Below are 19394 nucleotides of genomic sequence, written 5' to 3'. Positions count from 1 at the left end.
CGCTATAAACTTGTCACTATCCCTACCAGTTTGGATTCTATATAGACAACGTCGGACTATTTCTTTCTCGTTTTCGTTTTCACACACTCGCGCCTACTGCAAAACAAAAGCGAATTGCCACCGGCGATTATTCGTTTATAAGCTTGTCACCGGTAACGAACCGCAAGTCTATAACGTAAATACTGTATTTAATCACGTGATCTTCCCGTCAAAACAGCCTACATTCCGTCTATGTACACCCACATTGACAGAGCGCGCACCTAATTCCACGTTCATTGTCAGGGCAAGCTTAACGTTGCGCATGTTAGGCTATCGGCGTGGCGGTAATGATTTATTTTGATTTTTTATAAAGAATCGACCATCATTTTTGTTAGTATACCTCGAGAGTGTTATTTTAATCTTGTCCAAAAATATCTCGGAATCTTACAGGCTTATCCAGGTATTAATTCGTATGCATTCGCACGTAACAACAATATTATTTTTACTTTGATAGGCCTTATCAGACATGATAACTAAAGACAAATTATGTTATTAAATAATTTCTTTTGTTTTCAACTTGCGATTGTAACATGATATACGCACAAAATACATATATTTAGTAATAATTCAAGGATAGAAGTAACTATTAATAAAAATTTATTTATTACAAATTAATTACATAGTATCTTAAAAAAAGAATTATTGTACATATATTCTATTTTGGTTTTTTTATCTTTCGTTTATCCTTTTTCTTATGTTTCTTCTTGCTCTCTTTTGTAGTCTGTTTTCTCCTTCGTTCTTTCTTTGATCTTTTAGTTTCCTCTTTTTCCGAGGAGAAATCAGAATCATCTGAACTTGAATTACTGGATGACGAAGATGAAGATGACGACGATGACGATGTACTTGAACTAGATGGGGAGGATTCATTAGATGCACTTTCAGCTTTTTGTTCTATTATAGGTACTATTGCTGGTTTTGGATGAGTTTTCAGATGTTCTCGTAAATCGTCTGTAAGTCCACCCAAACCAATTGATGTAAAAAAGTTTATAGCAAATCGAGTATTTTTTGGATCATCTCTGGGAAATAATCCTTCAAATGCTTCTTGTAATGTAACATCTTTAACACGTTGATTAAGCTTAGATAGTCCCATGTATTCTGACAGTTCTTGGAATAAGATTTTGATAAATATCCTATTAGAACTGGTTGTGTCGTCCTCTGTTAATTTTATACAAGACAGTACCTCCCACGAAATAGAGTCGGTAAATAATAGATGAGCAAAGAACTTTGATACGTTACGTAACTTATTTGTATCTAAACGATGTATTGTTTGGTATGAATCTCGAAAAATTTGTTCAAATGGAGTGACATACATCTTGTTAATAGCACAAAATCGACCTGCTAATAGACCAAAAAATTTTTCATATGTTCTCATCTCTGCACAGCAATCTAAGAACATATGACAGAGTTCTGTTTCCTGCCCAGGTTTCAGTTGCATCTTCATCAATTTGTGTGCACATTCTTCAAAGTCAAGAGACGAGTGAATTGTCAAATATATTGTTCTTCTAAGAGCTGTTAAATTTGTTTCAGTATTATCTACAATTACGTCTTCTTTCCCTTCCATTACAGCAGTGCTGCTATCTTCATCTGAACTATCTTCTTCATCATCTTCTTCGCTTTCTGATCCACTAACGTCTGAACCTAATATTTCTTTACTTAATTGTTTATATTTATCTTCGTTAGTAACATACTCTGCATCAAATTTGAAAACATTCAATATGTCCTGAGAATCAGTTGCTTCGTCTAGCGTCACTAAATGTGTAAACTGATTTTCTTCTTCAACGAGATCCAGCTCTTCTGGAACTGCTTCGTGATCTTTAAACCCATCTTTTCGAACTTGAAACATGACTTCTATCATGTACTGAACCCTTTTATCTAACTGTCCTTCATGTAATATGTTTCGTAACATTTCGAATATAGCTTCTATACCTTTCCTAGTAACTTCAGTCAATTTCATACCACATTCTTTTAAAAATGCAATGGCTACTTCAATAGAATCATCCGTTGGTGTTTCTACTAGTAATGTTAGTATTTCTAATGCTAATATCTCATGAGCTACTCTTTGATTTACTAAATGTGCTATGAATGTTCCCGAGGAAATACAAAGAGGTTTATCATTCCTTCTAAAACCACGTTTAAATTGTATTACAAGACGTTTTAATATTAATTCTCCAATGTTAGGAAATTTAGAATTGATGATCGCAGTAAGAGCTGCATAAACAGCAGTAAACGTTGGAGATGCTGCTTGAGCTTGAATTATAGATCGAGCGAGCAGACCTCTACCTCTGACAATATTTTCTTTTAAAAGCTCTCGAGTTATAAGTCCTATATTACTAACATTAACCTTATTAATGTAACCATGGATAGATTTCTTCAAAGCCTCCCATGCAATACGTTGATATGCAGCTCCTGATTTATCAGTGATTTCTGCTTGCATCATTTTTAATTTTGCAGGTGGAATATATGCACCTCCAGTTCTTGATGTTATTAAATCAACCGTTCGATTTTGTCGTTCTGTTACCTCGTCAGAGGTATTTTGCCCTTCTCTTTTCTCCATGGTTCTGTTTGTTACTTTATCTTTTTCGTCTTTCCTTTTATTTTCTTTTTCATAACCCTCGAACAATTCGTCACGAACAATTCTCGAGTCTGTCGCGAGTCGTTCTAGTGAGCGGACGCCATCACATACTGCTCTCTCGCGATCGAGAAACTTCCTTGCGCCATCTTGGCATAGAATATTCGCGAACACCGCGGATAAATCTCCGTACATACGGATCATATTTCCAGCTCAAGGGACAGTTTTCCCAGGTGGCCTTGAACAATCGATAGTACCGCTATAACGGCCACTAGAAGAAGCTAAATAGTAACATTTTCGTCCAGTATGGGGAGCTGGGTGCACTTTCCACATTCAGTGTCGAGTGGCATTTTCCGAGTATCCTCTCTGATTCGGTCGCATGATCTCTGACAATAGAGGCGATCTGAGCATGCGTGGTCGACATCATAAACGACGGCGCTGCCGTAGCTTCGTTCGAACAACCGTGTCGCGGCACACTCACACACCACCAAGTCGGCGTGTACGTGTACCGATGAGACTAGCAAGGGTCCGGGATGCCGCGAATCATTCCTCGATAATGCAAAGATGGGGCTTATCAGTAGTCAAAAGCGCTAGATAAAAGATAAATCTAGAGCGCTCGCCATCAAACAGGTCCGACTCTTGCATTTTCGAGCAATATTTTGCATTATTCGGTCGCATGGTGCCTGCCGTAGCTTCGTTCGAACAGCTGTGCCTCGGCACACTCACACACCGCCAGGTCGACGTGTACGTGTACCGATGAGAATAGCAAGGGTCCGGGATGCCGCGAATTATTCCTCGATAATGCAAAGATGGGGCTTATCAGTAGTCAAAAGCGCTAGATAAAAGATAAATCTAGAGCGCTTGCCATCAAACAGGTCCGACTCTTGCATTTTCGAGCAATATTTTGCATTATTCGGTCGCATGGTGCCTGCCGTAGCTTCGTTCGAACAGCTGTGCCTCGGCACACTCACACACCGCCAGGTCGGCGCGTACGTGTACCTACGAGAATAGCAAGGGTCCGGGATGCCGCGAATCATTCCTCGATAATGCAAAGATGGGGCTTATCAGTAGTCAAAAGCGCTAGATAAAAGATAAATCTAGAGCGCTCGCCATCAAACAGGTCCGACTCTCGCATTTTCGAGCAATATTTTGCATTATTCGGTCGCATGGTGCCTGCCGTAGCTTCGTTCGAACAGCTGTGCCTCGGCACACACACACACCGGTAGGTCGGCGTGTACGTGTACCTACGAGAATAGCTAGGGTCCAGGATGCCGCGAATCATTCCTCGATAATGCAAAATGGCAGAGTTGGGCAAAATATTTATCTAAATAAAAATTTCGAATAACTAGTAAAAGATAAAAAAATTTTTATTCCTTATTCGAAAGTTCCAGTAAAGAAAGTATCTTTATTTGATGTGTATCAAATAATTTTATTCGACGAGAATTTATCCGACGAAAAAAGATAATTTTTTTTATTCGAAGCGGATTTATTCAAACTTCGAATAATTTTTTCATCTTTTATCTTTATTTTCTATTCGAAGGCTTCTAATAAATCTTCGAATTATTTTTACCGAGCGCCGAGCTTCAAAGACCCAGCGAGGACAGACGACATACAATGTAAGCGGATGGAGAATCGCGCAAGTATGAAAGTTTAAACTTTTAGATTTTTCAATATATCCTCATGAAATTGTGACGAGCGAATGGAGGGGATTTTCCTGATGAAAATAAGTTCAAATTCGAGTGTAATCGAACAAGTTTCATTGATACGTAATGTTACGATAAAAATTACAATCTCATTAAAGACAGTCCAAATGATGTCGTGTTTGGACTCATTTTCATCGGGATAAGCTCTACAATTCATTCGTATAAACAATATTGTTCTGATTAAAAATGTAAAAACATAAATTGCCAATAATGCTCGATTCTCCATCTGCTTACATTGTAGGCCGTAGGTCGGTCGCTGGTCTTTGAAGTCCGGAGCTCGTAGAGTCGCGAGATATCGGTGTGAAACAACTACCAATACAATTGCAAAACTTGTTTATTTTTCATTATTTTTTTATGGGACTTGCGCCAACAAATTCGTGGCATTCTTCTGATTAAAATGACACTAAACGCGGTACAAATTGGACTGTGTTTAATATTTTTAATTGTAGATATATTCGAAGGCTTCGAATAAATCTTCGGCTAACTTTTGCCAGCTCGACGAATAAACCGGTCGGACCGGAGGACCGAGAGCGCCGAACGTCGAAGACCCAGCCACTGCCAAACAGCCTACAATGTAAGCAGATGGAGAATCGAGCATTATTGGCAATTTATGCTTTTACATTTTTAATCAGAACAATATTGTTTATACGAATGAGTTGTAGAGCTTGTTCCGATCGAAATGAGTGCAAACACGACATCATTTGGACTGTCTTTAATTAGATTGTAATTTTTATTGTAACATTACGTATCAGTGAAACTTGTTCGATTACACTCGAATTTGACCTTATTTTCATCAGGAACATCCCCTCCATTCGCTCGTCACAATTTCATGAGGATATATTGAAAAATCTAAAAGTTTAAACTTTCATATGTGCGCGATTCTCCATCCGCTTACATTGTATGTCGTCTGTCGTCGCTGGGTCTTTGAAGCTCGGCGCTCGGTAAAAGTAATTTGAAGATTTATTAGAAGCCTTCGAATAGAAAATACAGATAAAAGATGAAAAAATTATTCGAAGTTTGAATAAATCCGCTTCGAATAAAAAAAATTATCTTTTTTCGTCGAATAAAATTATTCGATACACATCAAATAAAGATACTTTCTTTACTGGAACTTTCGAATAAGGAATAAAAATTTTTTTATCTTTTACTAGTTATTCGAAATTTTTATTTAGATAAATATTTTGCCCAACTCTGCCATTTTGCATTATCGAGCAATGAATCGCGGCATCCCGGACCCTTGTGATTCTCGTAGGTACACGTACACGCCAACCTGGCGGTGTGTGAGTGTGCCGAGGCACGGCTGTTCGAACGAAGCTACGGCAGGCACCATGCGACCGAATAATGCAAAATGTTGCTCGAAAATGCAAGAGTCGGACCTGTTTGATGGCGAGCGCTCTAGATTTATCTTTTATCTAGCGCTTTTGACTACTGATAAGCCCCATCTTTGCATTATCGAGGAATGATTTGCGGCATCCCGGACCCTTGCTATTCTCATCGGTACACGTACACGTCGACCTGGCGGTGTGTGAGTGTGCCGAGGCACGGCTGTTCGAACGAAGCTACGGCAGCGCCGTTGTTTACGTTGTCGGCCACGCGTGCTCAGATCGCCTCTCTGACAGGCATCATGCGACCGAATAATGCAAAATGTTGCTCGAAAATGCAAGAGTCGGACCTGTTTGATGGCGAGCGCTCTAGATTTATCTTTTATCTAGCGGTTTTGACTACTGATAAGCCCCATCTTTGCATTATCGAGGAATGATTCGCGGCATCCCGGACACTTGCTATTCTCATCGGTACACGTACACGTCGACCTGGCGGTGTGTCAGTGTGCCGCACGACTCTCATTCGAGCATAGTGACTGCTGACGACGACAATGATCGGAAAGAGAATACAGCGCTCGTAGCGAAAAATGCCGGAACTATATTTGAGCAAAATAATAGCTGTGGGATGGTTTTTCGGGGGCGGCAAATCCTTTGTTTAATACGTAATTATACAATATAATAGGCGTTGCATTGACATTGTATATGTCACCGCTAGAGCGCTCGCCGTCAACATTCTCAATAAGAACCCGGTTATTTAAGAAAATGTGTCCTTATATCTACATTCTGCCGAATATTGCAAATTACGCCTAGAAAACGCAAAAGTAGGACCTGTTCGTTCGCGAGCGCTCTAGATTTATCTTTTATCTAACGCTTTTCACCCCTGGAAAGCTCCATCTTTGCATTATCGAACAATGATTTGCCGCCTCCCGAACCCTTGCAATCTTTTTCGTTCTTGCGGATCTAGCGTTGTGTGGGGCATACCATGGCACACGCACACGGCACGCACACGGCACACACACTGTCATTTGAGCTTCTCCTAGCGGCCGTTTGTAGCGTGAAGATCGCTAGGAAGCTTCTCCTAGTTCCTGTTTGGAGCGTGGCGACTCAAGGCTACGTAGGAAAACTGGCCCTTAATTAATTCCTTCATTACTAAATAATTTTATTTCAGTTTAACCAGTGTTAAATATCATTCCAGTGTGTTTTTACTTGGTATTCCTTCTGTGAAATCAACCTACATTTACTGCGATCGGTGGGGCACGTGCCCGCAAAGGTTTTAAACTCCTTTGCGAGTTACTTCAAGAAGTATTTTACACAATAGATCCTGTTCAACAAATTGGTGACGTAGAAAAAATTTTTTCTATCTATTCTGATTATATGATATTATAAAAATAACTAATTTTGTCTTAAAAATTAAAATTCCAGTTCCCACGGGCCACGTGGGTACATAACCTTATGTGTGGGCCACATGCCCATGCATGCGAAACTTTCCTTTCACTTTTACTTGTATTAGTATATTTTAGTCATTACTCCTATATCTTATAACATTATTATATCTTTATATTAATTAGTTTGTAAATTTATTCTTCTTTTCTCTATTCGTTAATTCTGGTAATTACGCATTGCGGCGTGATCAAATCTGACCTAATGGTCGATATGTCTTCCGTTCTGTAAAGTTTAATTATCTTTCTTTATTTAATAGTTATATCTGTTAAAATTTCCTCGTGTGTAGTGATCTATAAATCATCTTGATTATATAATCGAAATACAAATTCCCACGGGCCACGTGGGAACACAACCTCATTGTGTGGGCCACATGCCTATTTATGTGAAATTTTCCTCTATGGTATAAACATAATTTAGTTATAATACTTATTTTACCTTATATTATCACTATATTAACATATTATTATGTGAATTTTATTTTTTCTTTTTCTCGCCAATTTTGGTTAATCTTGCAAAGCGGCGTACTATATTCGGACCTTCTGGTCGAATTACTGTTAATTTTCTTTATTTTATAGTAATAATTATTACAATATTCTAGTGTATAATATCCCACAATTCATATTGTTCATTTAATTGAAATCATAGTTCCCACGGACCACGTGGGAACATAACCTCAATGCGTGGGCCACATGCCCATATATCTGAAATTCTCCTCTATGGAATATACATAATTTAGTTATAATACTTATTTTATCTTACATTATCACTATATTAACACATTATTATGTGAATTTTAGTTTTTCTTTTTCTCGCCAATTTTGGTTAATCTTGCAACGCGGCGTACTACATTCCGACCTTCTGGTCAAATTACTGTTAATTTTCTTTATTTTATAGTAATAATTATTACAATATTCTAGTGTGTAATATACCACAATTCTTATTGTTCATTTAAATGATAATCATAGTTCCCACGGACCACGTGGGAACATAACCTCAATGCGTGGGCCACATGCCCATATATGTGAAACTCTCCTTATAGTATAATCATAGTTTAGTATTCTACTCTTACTGCATAACGTATCCCTATATTAATATATTATTAAGTAAGTCAAATTTCTTATTCTTCTCGTCTAGTTCGGTTAATCTCGCATCATGGTGTGACTTTCTCCGACCTTCTGGTTTACTTACCTTTTGTTCCCTAAAGTATGGGTAAATCTCTTTATTTATAATAATAAACATTACAATACTATAGTGTGCTATATACAATAAATCATATTGTTCGAGTAACTGAATATCTTGTTCCCACGTTCCCTCGTGGGAACATAACCATACGTACGGGCTATATGCCTATAATATTAATATTACTCCTGTCTATAATTATATTAATATCAATAAACATAATATAGTTTTTATTCCATCATAAACACAGTAAACTCTTTTCTTTATAGTGTTTATTCATCTTTTAGCAACTTTATATAAATACTACTATCTTACAAATTACTCTATTGCTCATCATTGATATAGTATATTCATATTATCTCCCCTACATATTTCGGTGTGAGTACACTCATTAGTCGACTTATCTGGGTTGTAGCGTATTGCTTCTTCCTTGATAATTTTTAGCGCGGCACTTAACTTCATCCAGCTCATACTAACTTGGCTCACTACAGGAAGGGGGAATCCCCCCCCCCGTTGTTAAACTGGCTCCCCCAGTAAATAGAAGACTTGCCCTTGCTAAAAGCAAGAAAGGCAACACTAAAATTATTTACAAACGATTATTGTACCCTAATACTAGTTCAACTTCTGTGGATGATCAGGATAGTTCATCGCATTTCACTGCCTCCTTACCGGCGTTAAATGCATCTTCTCCGGTACCGACGACTCTGTCGCAGAGCGTCCCTGACGTAAATCCACCTATCGTACACCAGCTGACGACGGATAACCTGCTGTTCTTTGATAACGTGCTGGATTTCACCAGACATCCCACCTTAAATCCTATTCCTTCTTCGAAGGATTCTACCTCTCAGGATCAAATGATCCTTCCAGATAATGAGGACAATTTTCAGGTTGTCCATTCTCCTAAAACCAAAAAATATCACAAAGACAAATCTCCTGCCGGGCTTGAGATAGAACCTAACAAAAATACTGACACGATGCTTACCTCTGATATTCCCCTGACCAACAAGTTTCAGGTGCTCACCTCCTTTGAGGGGATACTAAATCCTGATAGGCCCTCCCCTGGGCCTTCCGGACTTGGCCGGACACCTCTGGGTAGAAAGTCTCCAACTCCCATCGAGCAGACCCTAAACTCGGGTCCAACCTCTAAAAACATAACAAGGACTGGTAATTACAAATCCAGACCACCTCCTATATACCTCTCAAACTTTGATCTAAACATACCGGCATTTTACAAAAAAATGAATGCCGATGTTGGAAAGGATGCCTACTCGGCAAAATTCTTAGGCAGACGCATCAGAGTACAGTTCTTCGACCATGACAAACATCAAGAATTCCGTAACATCCTGGCTGAAGCCAAAATCCCGTTCTTCACATTTAGTCAGAACACAGATAAAAATCCGGTTATGGTGCTCAAGGGACTGCCACAAATCCCCCTTGATGAACTGAAGGAGGAAATTCAAGCTACTGGTCTGGTGATCACTTCCATCGCGGGTATTACCCCTAAAAACACAAAATCACACTACGCTTTATATAAAGTAATTTTTTCTCCGGAGATCACCTTTGCCTCCATCAACAAGGTTGGCTTCCTATACAACACCCGAATATACTGGGAAAAGTACTTATCTAAAAGGGCGTACACCCAATGCTTCAGATGTCAATCTTATGGCCACTCAGCAAAAAACTGCAATCTCCCTGCGAGATGCGTCAAATGTGCAGCCTCACACTCCTCTTCGGAATGTAATAAGGCTTATGATGTTCCACCCACTTGTGCCAACTGCAACGGAAATCATACCGCTAATTACTCGCAGTGTCCTGCGCTAGCCGCATACCTTCTGAAACGGGCTCCAAAATTGCCCAGGACTCCTGTCTACTCTAAATCTCCTCTAGAGACCGAAACTCTGCACACTCAGCCCTCCGGAGCAAATCGACTCAATATTTTAAACCCCAGACAGGGGATGCAACATAACTTATCCCAAGCCAAGGTTAGAAATAACATCTCCTACGCTCAAGTCACTAAATCCAGACTGACGACTTCAAATCAAACAAAATCCGTCGCCGATAAACAATATCTCCTGCCAAACCCTGTCCACTCTTACTCAAATCCAGATACGCAGCAATTTCTCCAACTTGCAGACTCTATTCGAGAAATATCTCAATTATGTGACATAAATCTTATGCTCTCTACTGCCCAAACCCTTGCCAGTAAACTAAGATCATGCTCTACAAACACTCAAAAATTCCAGACATTCCTTGAAGTCCTCTCGACTCTGGAATAACCTACTCTATCTTCTTTCTTTTCTTTACTGTCATAAATGGCTAATTTCCCGCATATTATAACCTGGAACGCACAATCCATAAGGCATAGGCGTCATGATATCATTGCCCAACTCGACCACCTGGAGTGTGATCTCCTCCTGGTGACCGAGACTTGGTTAAATCCAAACATTCCTTTTACAATACCTGGCTACTCGGTCATCCGAAAGGACCGGGATGACGGGAGGGGTGGCGTAGCCATCATAATTAACAATAACATTAAATTTTCAGTAGTCCGAACTCGCACTGACCTGGAATTCCTGGCCGTCAAACTTGACCATCCAGTAATATTCGTTGGAGTCATCTACGCAAAACCCCAACAGCCCCTCTCAGAGCAGGATCTGAGACACATAACCAACTACGGAACTCCTTATATAATCGGCGGAGACTGGAATGCCAAACATAGGTTCTGGAAGAATCCTAGAACAAACGCAGCTGGTATTATCTTATACAACCATATGCTTAAATCTAACTTTACTATAGTCTCACCTGGCTCGCCCACTCACTATGCTCCGCGAGTCGTACCTACCATTATTGATTTCTTTATTACCAATTCTACTGCTTCATTCGAAGCAGTATCGCTTGACATATTTGGGACGGTACACAGGCCAGTATCCATTAAAAGAATTGCTCCTAATGACCCCTCTCAGGGGTCATTATTCTATCAATCCGTCGACTGGGAAACATACAAAGAGACTACCTTGGGCTGGGGCATTGTCGCTCGCCTTCAAACTCCTGTTGACATTGACTCGTGTATCGACTCTCTCACTTCATTCCTCATCGGATCTAAATGGGATTCCACGTTCAGGGATCCGAACCTGGTAAACTCTCCTGCTGCAATCAGAAAAAAACATATAGCAAATGATGATCGTCTAATTGCCTTGATGAGGACCAGACGAAAGATACGACGTCTATATCAAATCTCATATGACCCTTACTTCCTCCAACAACAGAAGGAAGTCAACAAAGAAATTCGATCCCGAATTTACAAAATTCGGGAAACAGCTTGGGCTAAAATGCTACAAGGGTTCATAAGACCTGACCCTACGTTCTGGGCTACGTACCAGAAGTCAGCAAAAAAACGTCAGTCAACAATACCTGTACTCCATAATCAAGGCAAAACCCTATACTCTGACCATGACAAATCTGATGCTTTAGCAAATAACTTCGCACAGGTCCATCTGGACGCGGCCCTGATTGCATCAAGACACGAACAGACCATAAATCAATTTTATGAGCAATATGACTGGGGGGGGGCGAGCGACGGTGTCCCCGTCAGGGTACCCTCACCCAAGGAAATATATGACCTTGTCAAAAAAATGAAGGCCAAAAAGGCCCCTGGTCCTGACAAAATTACCGTCCCAATGCTGGCCAATGCCTCTCATAAAATCTTTTGCCAACTCCATTATATATTTAAGGCCTCACTCAGACTTAATTACTTTCCCAGGGCCTGGAGAAGTGCTAAGGTAATTCCAGTTCACAAACCGGGTAAACTCTCATCGGATCCCTCGGGTTATAGACCAATCAGCTTGTTACCCATTCCGGGTAAACTCCTTGAGAGAGTGATATTCAATCTTATCCTAGATCACGTTAAATCAAACAATATAATTATTCCACAACAATTTGGATTTCGGGAAAAACACTCTACATTACATCAAGTAGGCCGCATATCTCAACACGTGGCTCATGCGCTCAACATCAAAAGGGAGGTTGCCATGGTCTTATTGGACCTCTCTAAGGCATTCGATACGGTTTGGCATAGGGCCGTTCTGTATAAACTATACAAAATGGCACTACCTCATTCTATATTAAGACTTTTAAACTCTTATCTGCTTGAACGCACGTGCTACGTGAGCTTAAACTCTCACAAATCTGTCATATATAAATGTCAATCAGGAGTACCCCAAGGTTCCATACTGGGTCCCCTACTGTTCATTCTCTACATTAACGACATTCCCTCTATGCCTTCGTGCGAAAAAGCTCTATACGCCGACGATACAGCTATATATTCCACTTCTACGAGAAGGGGTCGACTGACCCTTTTTCGTAGAATGCAAAAATACCTCGATAACATCATTCAATACTTTAGTGACTGGAAACTGGTGATAAATCCCTCGAAATCTGAAGCCATTCTCTTCTCCAGGGCCTTAAGATCTCGAACGAACGCCTTTAAGGAGCAACACAAATTCATGATTAACGGTGAACCCGTGAGTTGGGCGAGCCAGGTCAGATACCTTGGCATTATATTGCACGATAAACTGCTGTGGTCCCCTGCACTTAAGGATCGCGTTGAAAAAACATTGCATGCTCACTCAGCTATTAAATCGTTCATTGCGCCTTCCTCGCATCTTCCACTCTCGCTTCGCTTAACTACTTACGTTATGTGCCTCAGACCAGTGCTTACTTATGGGGCTCTCATATGGTACTACTCCACCCCTCTCACTACTCGGATTTGTCTGCAGCGGACTCAGACCAAAATATTAAAAACCATCCTAAACAAGGAGAGACGGTTCCCCACCAAGTTATTACATCAAATCACTGCCATTCCATTGATTGGTAATTTCATAAATAAAATGATTGCTAACTTTAACGTTTCTGAACATGAAAACCCGTTAATAAAACTAACGGGGACCTACGCTGCAGACAATATCCCGTATACAATTAAAATTCAATTTCCTCTAGTCTTCTAATCCTATTCAGTCTATCTTAAGCTTAACAGTTTTATAAATCACCCTGCTCCCCTCCCTCCTCGTGGGTGCTCTCTCATAAAAGTCAATACATCTACTCATAGCTATGTAGATCCATCCCCGTATCTCCTCGGGCTTCCTCATGCAAGTCCTCCTGGAAAATATGGGAGAAAATCCTGAATCATCTGCCCCCGGGCAACACTCCATGGCACTTTGCCACGGATGCTTAATCCCATCCATCATGCTAACTCTTACTCAGGTTTTTGCAAATTTCCTGAGTTTCTAATAAATCAGCTTCGGCTCACCAACATCCTGTCGGTAACACCAATCTTATCCCATCAGCCGATAAGGAGGCAAAGGCCTTCAGGTGCGGCTCGTATAGGCCTAGAGGTGTGTCTCTCCCGGCGAGCCTTCGGCTCGCCGGAAGGAGACCCCCCTTCCTCTCTGTCCTAACACTCATTTCAAAAAAAAAAAAAAAAAAAAAAAATTATTTTCTTTTTCATAATCTCCATCAGTTTCTCTTCGAGTCTGTCGCGAGTCGTTCTAGTGAGCGGACGCCTTCACATACTGCTCTCTCGCGATCGAGAAACTTCCTTGCGCCATCTTGGCATAGAATATTCGCGAACACCGCGGATAAATCTCCGTACATACGGATCATATTTCCAGCTCTTTTTAATTAATTCCTTCATTACTAAATAATTTTATTTCAGTTTAACCAGTGTTAAATATCATTCCAGTGTGTTTTTACTTGGTATTCCTTCTGTGAAATCAACTTACATTTACTGCGATCGGCGGGCCACGTGCCCGCAAAGGTTTTAAAACTCCTTTGCGAGTTACTTCAAGAAGTATTTTACACAATAGATCCTGTTCAACAAATTGGTGACGTAGAAAAAATTTTTTCTATCTATTCTGATTATATGATATTATAAAAATAACTAATTTTGTCTTAAAAATTAAAATTCCAGTTCCCACGGGCCACGTGGGTACATAACCTTATGTGTGGGCCACATGCCCATGCATGCGAAACTTTCCTTTCACTTTTACTTGTATTAGTATATTTTAGTCATTACTCCTATATCTTATAACATTATTATATCTTTATATTAATTAGTTTGTAAATTTATTCTTCTTTTCTCTATTCGTTAATTCTGGTAATTACGCATTGCGGCGTGATCAAATCTGACCTAATGGTCGATATGTCTTCCGTTCTGTAAAGTTTAATTATCTTTCTTTATTTAATAGTTATATCTGTTAAAATTTCCTCGTGTGTAGTGATCTATAAATCATCTTGATTATATAATCGAAATACAAATTCCCACGGGCCACGTGGGAACACAACCTCATTGTGTGGGCCACATGCCTATTTATGTGAAATTTTCCTCTATGGTATAAACATAATTTAGTTATAATACTTATTTTACCTTATATTATCACTATATTAACATATTATTATGTGAATTTTATTTTTTCTTTTTCTCGCCAATTTTGGTTAATCTTGCAAAGCGGCGTACTATATTCGGACCTTCTGGTCGAATTACTGTTAATTTTCTTTATTTTATAGTAATAATTATTACAATATTCTAGTGTATAATATCCCACAATTCATATTGTTCATTTAATTGAAATCATAGTTCCCACGGACCACGTGGGAACATAACCTCAATGCGTGGGCCACATGCCCATATATCTGAAATTCTCCTCTATGGAATATACATAATTTAGTTATAATACTTATTTTATCTTACATTATCACTATATTAACACATTATTATGTGAATTTTATTTTTTCTTTTTCTCGCCAATTTTGGTTAATCTTGCAACGCGGCGTACTACATTCCGACCTTCTGGTCAAATTACTGTTAATTTTCTTTATTTTATAGTAATAATTATTACAATATTCTAGTGTGTAATATACCACAATTCATATTGTTCATTTAAATGATAATCATAGTTCCCACGGACCACGTGGGAACATAACCTCAATGCGTGGGCCACATGCCCATATATGTGAAACTCTCCTTATAGTATAATCATAGTTTAGTATTCTACTCTTACTGCATAACGTATCCCTATATTAATATATTATTAAGTAAGTCAAATTTCTTATTCTTCTCGTCTAGTTCGGTTAATCTCGCATCATGGTGTGACTTTCTCCGACCTTCTGGTTTACTTACCTTTTGTTCCCTAAAGTATGGGTAAATCTCTTTATTTATAATAATAAACATTACAATACTATAGTGTGCTATATACAATAAATCATATTGTTCGAGTAACTGAATATCTTGTTCCCACGTTCCCTCGTGGGAACATAACCATACGTACGGGCTATATGCCTATAATATTAATATTACTCCTGTCTATAATTATATTAATATCAATAAACATAATATAGTTTTTATTCCATCATAAACACAGTAAACTCTTTTCTTTATAGTGTTTATTCATCTTTTAGCAACTTTATATAAATACTACTATCTTACAAATTACTCTATTGCTCATCATTGATATAGTATATTCATATTATCTCCCCTACATATTTCGGTGTGAGTACACTCATTAGTCGACTTATCTGGGTTGTAGCGTATTGCTTCTTCCTTGATAATTTTTAGCTCGGCACTTAACTTCATCCAGCTCATACTAACTTGGCTCACTACAGGAAGGGGGAATCCCCCCCCCCCGTTGTTAAACTGGCTCCCCCAGTAAATAGAAGACTTGCCCTTGCTAAAAGCAAGAAAGGCAACACTAAAATTATTTACAAACGATTATTGTACCCTAATACTAGTTCAACTTCTGTGGATGATCAGGATAGTTCATCGCATTTCACTGCCTCCTTACCGGCGTTAAATGCATCTTCTCCGGTACCGACGACTCTGTCGCAGAGCGTCCCTGACGTAAATCCACCTATCGTACACCAGCTGACGACGGATAACCTGCTGTTCTTTGATAACGTGCTGGATTTCACCAGACATCCCACCTTAAATCCTATTCCTTCTTCGAGGGATTCTACCTCTCAGGATCAAATGATCCTTCCAGATAATGAGGACAATTTTCAGGTTGTCCATTCTCCTAAAACCAAAAAATATCACAAAGACAAATCTCCTGCCGGGCTTGAGATAGAACCTAACAAAAATACTGACACGATGCTTACCTCTGATATTCCCCTGACCAACAAGTTTCAGGTGCTCACCTCCTTTGAGGGGATACTAAATCCTGATAGGCCCTCCCCTGGGCCTTCCGGACTTGGCCGGACACCTCTGGGTAGAAAGTCTCCAACTCCCATCGAGCAGACCCTAAACTCGGGTCCAACCTCTAAAAACATAACAAGGACTGGTAATTACAAATCCAGACCACCTCCTATATACCTCTCAAACTTTGATCTAAACATACCGGCATTTTACAAAAAAATGAATGCCGATGTTGGAAAGGATGCCTACTCGGCAAAATTCTTAGGCAGACGCATCAGAGTACAGTTCTTCGACCATGACAAACATCAAGAATTCCGTAACATCCTGGCTGAAGCCAAAATCCCGTTCTTCACATTTAGTCAGAACACAGATAAAAATCCGGTTATGGTGCTCAAGGGACTGCCACAAATCCCCCTTGATGAACTGAAGGAGGAAATTCAAGCTACTGGTCTGGTGATCACTTCCATCGCGGGTATTACCCCTAAAAACACAAAATCACACTACGCTTTATATAAAGTAATTTTTTCTCCGGAGATCACCTTTGCCTCCATCAACAAGGTTGGCTTCCTATACAACACCCGAATATACTGGGAAAAGTACTTATCTAAAAGGGCGTACACCCAATGCTTCAGATGTCAATCTTATGGCCACTCAGCAAAAAACTGCAATCTCCCTGCGAGATGCGTCAAATGTGCAGCCTCACACTCCTCTTCGGAATGTAATAAGGCTTATGATGTTCCACCCACTTGTGCCAACTGCAACGGAAATCATACCGCTAATTACTCGCAGTGTCCTGCGCTAGCCGCATACCTTCTGAAACGGGCTCCAAAATTGCCCAGGACTCCTGTCTACTCTAAATCTCCTCTAGAGACCGAAACTCTGCACACTCAGCCCTCCGGAGCAAATCGACTCAATATTTTAAACCCCAGACAGGGGATGCAACATAACTTATCCCAAGCCAAGGTTAGAAATAACATCTCCTACGCTCAAGTCACTAAATCCAGACTGACGACTTCAAATCAAACAAAATCCGTCGCCGATAAACAATATCTCCTGCCAAACCCTGTCCACTCTTACTCAAATCCAGATACGCAGCAATTTCTCCAACTTGCAGACTCTATTCGAGAAATATCTCAATTATGTGACATAAATCTTATGCTCTCTACTGCCCAAACCCTTGCCAGTAAACTAAGATCATGCTCTACAAACACTCAAAAATTCCAGACATTCCTTGAAGTCCTCTCGACTCTGGAATAACCTACTCTATCTTCTTTCTTTTCTTTACTGTCAAAAATGGCTAATTTCCCGCATATTATAACCTGGAACGCACAATCCATAAGGCATAGGCGTCATGATATCATTGCCCAACTCGACCACCTGGAGTGTGATCTCCTCCTGGTGACCGAGACTTGGTTAAATCCAAACATTCCTTTTACAATACCTGGCTACTCGGTCATCCGAAAGGACCGGGATGACGGGAGGGGTGGCGTAGCCATCATAATTAACAATAACATTAAATTTTCAGTAGTCCGAACTCGCACTGACCTGGAATTCCTGGCCGTCAAACTTGACCATCCAGTAATATTCGTTGGAGTCATCTACGCAAAACCCCAACAGCCCCTCTCAGAGCAGGATCTGAGACACATAACCAACTACGGAACTCCTTATATAATCGGCGGAGACTGGAATGCCAAACATAGGTTCTGGAAGAATCCTAGAACAAACGCAGCTGGTATTATCTTATACAACCATATGCTTAAATCTAACTTTACTATAGTCTCACCTGGCTCGCCCACTCACTATGCTCCGCGAGTCGTACCTACCATTATTGATTTCTTTATTACCAATTCTACTGCTTCATTCGAAGCAGTATCGCTTGACATATTTGGGACGGTACACAGGCCAGTATCCATTAAAAGAATTGCTCCTAATGACCCCTCTCAGGGGTCATTATTCTATCAATCCGTCGACTGGGAAACATACAAAGAGACTACCTTGGGCTGGGGCATTGTCGCTCGCCTTCAAACTCCTGTTGACATTGACTCGTGTATCGACTCTCTCACTTCATTCCTCATCGGATCTAAATGGGATTCCACGTTCAGGGATCCGAACCTGGTAAACTCTCCTGCTGCAATCAGAAAAAAACATATAGCAAATGATGATCGTCTAATTGCCTTGATGAGGACCAGACGAAAGATACGACGTCTATATCAAATCTCATATGACCCTTACTTCCTCCAACAACAGAAGGAAGTCAACAAAGAAATTCGATCCCGAATTTACAAAATTCGGGAAACAGCTTGGGCTAAAATGCTACAAGGGTTCATAAGACCTGACCCTACGTTCTGGGCTACGTACCAGAAGTCAGCAAAAAAACGTCAGTCAACAATACCTGTACTCCATAATCAAGGCAAAACCCTATACTCTGACCATGACAAATCTGATGCTTTAGCAAATAACTTCGCACAGGTCCATCTGGACGCGGCCCTGATTGCATCAAGACACGAACAGACCATAAATCAATTTTATGAGCAATATGACTGGGGGGGGGCGAGCGACGGTGTCCCCGTCAGGGTACCCTCACCCAAGGAAATATATGACCTTGTCAAAAAAATGAAGGCCAAAAAGGCCCCTGGTCCTGACAAAATTACCGTCCCAATGCTGGCCAATGCCTCTCATAAAATCTTTTGCCAACTCCATTATATATTTAAGGCCTCACTCAGACTTAATTACTTTCCCAGGGCCTGGAGAAGTGCTAAGGTAATTCCAGTTCACAAACCGGGTAAACTCTCATCGGATCCCTCGGGTTATAGACCAATCAGCTTGTTACCCATTCCGGGTAAACTCCTTGAGAGAGTGATATTCAATCTTATCCTAGATCACGTTAAATCAAACAATATAATTATTCCACAACAATTTGGATTTCGGGAAAAACACTCTACATTACATCAAGT

The 19394-nt window shown here is 40.0% G+C and overlaps 2 protein-coding genes across 2 annotated transcripts in view; one reads left to right on the top strand and one right to left on the bottom strand.

The window, feature by feature from the left end:
• LOC143364540 (protein kinase C iota type-like) overlaps positions 1–19394 on the top strand; it is a 52426-nt gene that overhangs the window by 179 nt on the left and 32853 nt on the right. The window lies entirely within an intron of this gene.
• LOC143364442 (pre-mRNA-splicing factor CWC22 homolog) lies at positions 620–2734 on the bottom strand. Its single transcript, XM_076804795.1, has one exon. It carries the CDS (start codon positions 2591–2593, stop codon positions 695–697), a length of 1899 nt encoding a protein of 632 aa, XP_076660910.1. The 5' UTR covers positions 2594–2734; the 3' UTR covers positions 620–694.

The sequence above is a fragment of the Halictus rubicundus genome, chromosome 2 (assembly GCF_050948215.1).
Source record: "Halictus rubicundus isolate RS-2024b chromosome 2, iyHalRubi1_principal, whole genome shotgun sequence".
Taxonomy (NCBI): Eukaryota; Metazoa; Arthropoda; class Insecta; order Hymenoptera; family Halictidae; genus Halictus; species Halictus rubicundus.
Note: the sequence above shows the minus strand (reverse complement) of the source record. Positions and strands in the feature narration are given on the sequence as shown.

What these genes read in the sequence shown, in the direction of transcription:
- LOC143364442 (XM_076804795.1), bottom strand. Translation starts at nt 2,593, where the DNA reads ATGGAGAAAAGAGAAGGGCAAAATACCTCTGACGAGGTAACAGAACGA.